This window comes from Gossypium hirsutum, chromosome D02 (genome assembly GCF_007990345.1).
Source record: "Gossypium hirsutum isolate 1008001.06 chromosome D02, Gossypium_hirsutum_v2.1, whole genome shotgun sequence".
Lineage (NCBI taxonomy): Eukaryota > Viridiplantae > Streptophyta > Magnoliopsida > Malvales > Malvaceae > Gossypium > Gossypium hirsutum.
In genome coordinates this window covers 12,582,356-12,587,649 of record NC_053438.1, presented here as the reverse complement: position 1 = coordinate 12,587,649, position 5,294 = coordinate 12,582,356, and the positions used below count along the sequence as shown (strand labels likewise).

General features: G+C 29.3%; 1 protein-coding gene across 2 annotated transcripts; it reads left to right on the top strand.

Moving 5' to 3' along the window:
* Positions 1–1,467: 1,467 nt before the first annotated feature.
* On the top strand, positions 1,468–4,824 carry LOC107910365 (floral homeotic protein PMADS 2-like). 2 transcript variants are annotated; one of them, XM_016838185.2, is made up of 7 exons: positions 1,468–1,735; positions 1,861–1,927; positions 2,489–2,550; positions 2,664–2,763; positions 2,902–2,931; positions 3,070–3,114; positions 4,392–4,774. In XM_016838185.2, exons 1-7 carry the CDS (start codon positions 1,548–1,550, stop codon positions 4,536–4,538), a joined length of 639 nt encoding a protein of 212 aa, XP_016693674.1. In that variant the 5' UTR covers positions 1,468–1,547; the 3' UTR covers positions 4,539–4,774.
* Positions 4,825–5,294: the final 470 nt, after the last annotated feature.

Below are 5,294 nucleotides of genomic sequence, written 5' to 3'. Positions count from 1 at the left end.
AGAATATCACATAATCACATCTTAACCGAATCTAAGTTCAAAGATCAAATTGAAAAAAAATTCCAAGCTAAGAGGACTCAAGTGGATCAAACGGGACCCAACTGAGAAAAATTACTAAATTCAAGGATTGAATGTTACATTTTCCCATTATATTTTACATAATTTATTTAAAATTTAGGAATAAAAGAGAAAAAACACTTTTTTTTATTTAGATCTTAGATTATCTAATATTTTATTAGATTTCAAAGGCTTCATGTAATGACACGTGGCATCATAGCATACACCTAAAATTCATCTCTTTTAACGTATCAAACACATCAAAGCTAGCCGCCTCTCATCAGTTTCCCAAGTCTTGTCCAAATTCCCATTAAAAAGAAATACCTAACCCTAGAAAGCTCCCCCTTCCATTAGCCTACTAGGTTTTTACATTTAGGGTTCATAAAAATTTCTTTGATTTTAGTCCCTTATTATTTAATTTTATCCAATTTGATTGGATTTTCCATTCACAAGAACTAAATTTTAGTTTTATTTAATCTATAAGTAATTTATTTCTTTTTAAAATTTACTATATAAAAATAAATATTTTTATGTTCCAATTATCAAAATCTATAGATATAAATTAGTAAAAATTAATTAAAAAAGTACATAAACTTTTTTTTATCACCACTAATTTATTGGTTCAATTCAGCAATTCGAATTATATTTAATAATTAAAATAAATATTTAAATTTAAATAAAAAATAGGTTTGAAGAAGAAAAAAAATCAAATCAATGACCACTTAAAATTGGTTCAAATTTAAATTGGATTTTAATTATATTTATTATTATTTTAAATGCTTTATTGGGTTGACATGAATTAATCAAACACCAATTCAATTATTAAATTATTTTCTCGTGTATAAATTAAGTTATCTTTTTACAAAGATATTTTTATCTTTTTAAATAATAAATCTATAAAAATTTAATTATAAAAAAGATTTGAACTTGAAACAAATTTTTAATAATGATATTTATTATATATAGTTTTTACTCAATGAGGTATAACTAAAGGAGCGAAGGTGGCCCTCTTTGCTAAGTGGAACAATTCCTTTTAGGTCTCTTAAAAATTAAAATATGCTAGCCTTTCATTAAATATATCAATTGTATTTTTTTATTTTTAAAATAATATTTTAATTTATGTTTTATACACATTTTTTTAAGTTTTGTTTGAACATCGTGGGTGTACCGTAAATTTAATTTAATTAATATATTTTCCGGAGTTTGATAAACTAGACCGAATTTCAGACAAATAAAGTTTTGATTATTTGAACACGACGGATTCGAACCGACCCATGACTGTGTGTATGTAATGCCAATAACCGTAAACAAACATGTCCGTACAGTGACACTTAGAAAGTATGCAAATCTCCAAACCTGAAATAGAATGTTTGAAACTGTTAGTTTTCCACTCTTGGCTCTTGTCTTTAAACCTCATTTTGTGCTCCATTCCTCACCATTTTACAACCAAAAAACACCAAAGCAAAGAAGTAGAAAGAGAGAAATCAAAGATGGGGAGAGGCAAGATTGAGATCAAGAGGATTGAGAACTCAAGTAACAGGCAGGTCACTTACTCAAAGAGAAGGAATGGAATCATGAAGAAAGCTAAAGAGATTACCGTTCTTTGTGATGCTAAAGTTTCTCTTATCATCTTTGCTAGTTCTGGGAAGATGCATGAATATTGCAGCCCTTCTACTAAGTACTAAACCTTGTTACTTTCTTTTTTTTGTTTTGTTTTTTCAACTTTTTTTCATTGGGATTTTCTTTTGATTTCCTTTGAGGGTGAAAATAAAATAAAAAAAGTTCATCTTTTTGGTGGTGAAGGTTGATTGATATTTTGGACCAATATCAGAAAACTTCTGGGAAAAAGTTATGGGATGCTAAACATGAGGTAGGTTTTTTATTCTTTTATTTTCCCTTTCACTTTTTGATATTTTCTTGCAAGTACAAGGAAAATGACCTTTTTTGGGGTAAAAATATAGCAAAACAAACATGAACTATGAAATCTTTGAATAGATCTACAAATGGGATGTTATTAGTTCATCATGTTTGTTGAAAAAGAAAACTAGAAGTTCAAAACTATCTAAATTCTAAAATCTGGTATGTAACATCGTCTATGAACAGATCTGGTAAAAATGATGTTATTCTCCACCTTCCTTTTCCTTGCAAAAATTGAAGATCCATATATATATGGGAGTCAGTTTTGAAAGTATATATATATATAAAACAATTAAATGTAATTTTTTTCCCTGAACAGAAATCCAGTAAGATCTACCTAGTTCACAATGGTAGCTTTAGGGTTTCCTGGTCAAAAGCATAACTTTAACCAGCATGCCAATACGTACGCTCATAGTTCATTTATACAATATACATATTGCTATAGTTTTCTTGTGAAAGATAAACTAACAGTTTCTTTCTTTTCTTTTGTCATAAACAAAAAAACTCACTGCAGAATCTCAGCAATGAAATAGATAGAATCAAGAAAGAGAATGATAGCATGCAGATTGAGCTCAGGTATAAGTAGATAAAAACCTTAAACACAGTTATGACATGTAAAAATCGTATCAACATAATAAGAATACATGAATTGCTTTTAACTATGTATATTTGTCCTGCCCTTAAATTAGGCATTTGAAAGGGGAGGATATCACATCTTTGCCTTACAAGGAGCTGATGGCTTTAGAGGATGCCCTCGAGAATGGCCTTACCTGTGTCCGTGCCAAGCAGGCCAGTATATATACGCACACCCATACAAATACATACTTACACACACACACACACACACACACACACACACACACATATAGTTAAGCCTTCTTATGAATCTGATGATTTTGGTTCCTGTTGTTATTTCTTTGTGTGCAGATGGATGTTCTTGATATGGCAAAGAAAAATGTATGCATATTTGTGACTATAATTGGGTTTAAATTGAAGACAGAATTCCCACTTCTTCAATTGGCTAACATTTGTTAATTGAACTTTATTTGCTAATGATTTGCCTAAACTGCGTACACTTTTGGGTGTTCTTTTCAGACGAAATTCTTGGAGGAGGACAATAAGCAACTCAATTTCATTGTGGTATTGTTTTTTTTCCCATCATATTTTCTTTTCTTACCAAGTTTCAGAAACACAGTTTAATCTCTCCTTGTTGACCAATGTATGAGTAGATATGTATATATCTGAATGGACGAGGGAAGAATATTAATCTCATATATGATATATGTGTCGTTACGAAACTAATACTATACATAAAGAACGTCCTTGTGGAATATATATGCATGTATCATATATGAAAATAATAGTAAAAGTATCATGGAGTCTCTTGTACTTAGATTGCAATTTTGTACCTTTTATTAAAAATGAGCAAATTAGTCCTTGTATGTTAGATCAAAGGGTAAACTGATCTTTTTGTTAAAAATTTCATCCACTTTTATTATTTAAAGTTGGGCCATGTACATGGAAATGAGGCACTTGTGGCACACCAAGTATAATTGTTTGGTTATTTCGTCAGCTACACCAGCTTTTAATAATAGAAATGGATGAAAATTTGAACAAAAAAGATTGATTTGCTCTTTGATTTAATGTATAAGGACCAATTTGCTCTTTTTTTAGTACATGAGTTTACATGATACTTTTACGAAAATTTATCTAAGGTAGCCTTTGGGTACTGGAATTTGAATTTCAAACTTTTAGCTTTAAAATTTATGATTTATGAATTCATTATTTTCACTCACATATATTCCACTCACATAAATATAAGATTTGGATATTATCCTACTAAATCCATGAGTGGAATATATGGCCTGTTTCGAAACTATGATTTTGGATGAAAAATTTTGAATTTAGATTTGAAAATCTAAATTATTTGTTTGGATAGCAAATAAAAAAGTTGGATTTAGATTTGACAAATTCAAATTCAATTTCATAAGAGTTAAATTTAGATTTCAAAATCTATTTTAAAATTTGGAATTTTCAAAATACAAAATTTATTAAAACGCTAAAACTTTAGCCAAAATCATAGTTCCAAAACAGGCCATAAATTAATATCTTGCTAGATGATTAGTAAAGGCTAAATGCCATCCAATTCCTCATCCTTTCCATTTAGACATTCCTAGTCTCATCTTGCCAACGCGATACATACGTAATGACGCTATTCTCGTTGTTGTTTGATGTTCATGAATGGTTTATACATTTTATTTTTGGTACATTACAAATTTGGATAGATTTCATTTTCGGGGTTGAATCTTAGACCTTAAGCTGCTAACATCTAGCTTCAATCATTAGAATGGTTTATACGTATATGAATATTTGGATATTTTCCCTATAATTAACATGCATGCTAAGAAATTTTGCAGAATCAACAGCAACTAACTTATGAAAATGTGAGAGAGCATATGGATCACCACGGATACCACCGAGCTGCTCGTGCCGACTTCAACTCGCAGATGCCTTTCGCATTCCGAGTGCAGCCGATGCAACCAAACTTACAAGAGAGGATGTGATGAACATTGTGAGGGAGTTAAGGGCTGCAGTTATCCAATAGCTAAAGCTGCCTATATGAGCTATAAGCTCAAAAATGGAGGGGGTGCTTAGTTTCTGAATGATAATAACTTTTAAGTTCTACGAGTATTCCAGTGTTTGACAATCTTAGTAATATAGATATCAACTATGAATTTGATATTATGAACAATTATTGTGTCTACCTTGAGCAACTTATACGTCTCTATGACTTTTACCATATTTGTGTGTTAATAATATTGGTATTGCTTATTGAGTTTTAAAAGATAATAATTTGATACATTAGCGGTGAAGTTGTTTTAACTTCGAGCGGGTTAAAAAGTCATAACTTATCCTTAATTGATAATTAAATAATAATAAAAATATTGTGTACAAGACGGGTTTTTAACTTTGCTTGTAGAGTTAAAAAAATTCCACCACTAATGTATCATATAATAAACTTATTTTTTAATTTATCTATATTTGATTTATATACATTTATTTATAAATTTTCGTTTGATACATGCATAGTGTTTAATTTTTATATAGTCAATAAATCAAATGATGACATATCATAACAAAATATTTAATTGAAACTATACGCAACCAATATATCAAATATTAACATTTTATGTATATTATCAGCGAATTCATCATATTATATTTGTTAACATTAGTTAAAGCGTTGAAGTTATTATTAGCACATTCTTAAGGATTTTTAGTAGTACTCATTGAAGACAAATTTTGGACAATCAAGTCAA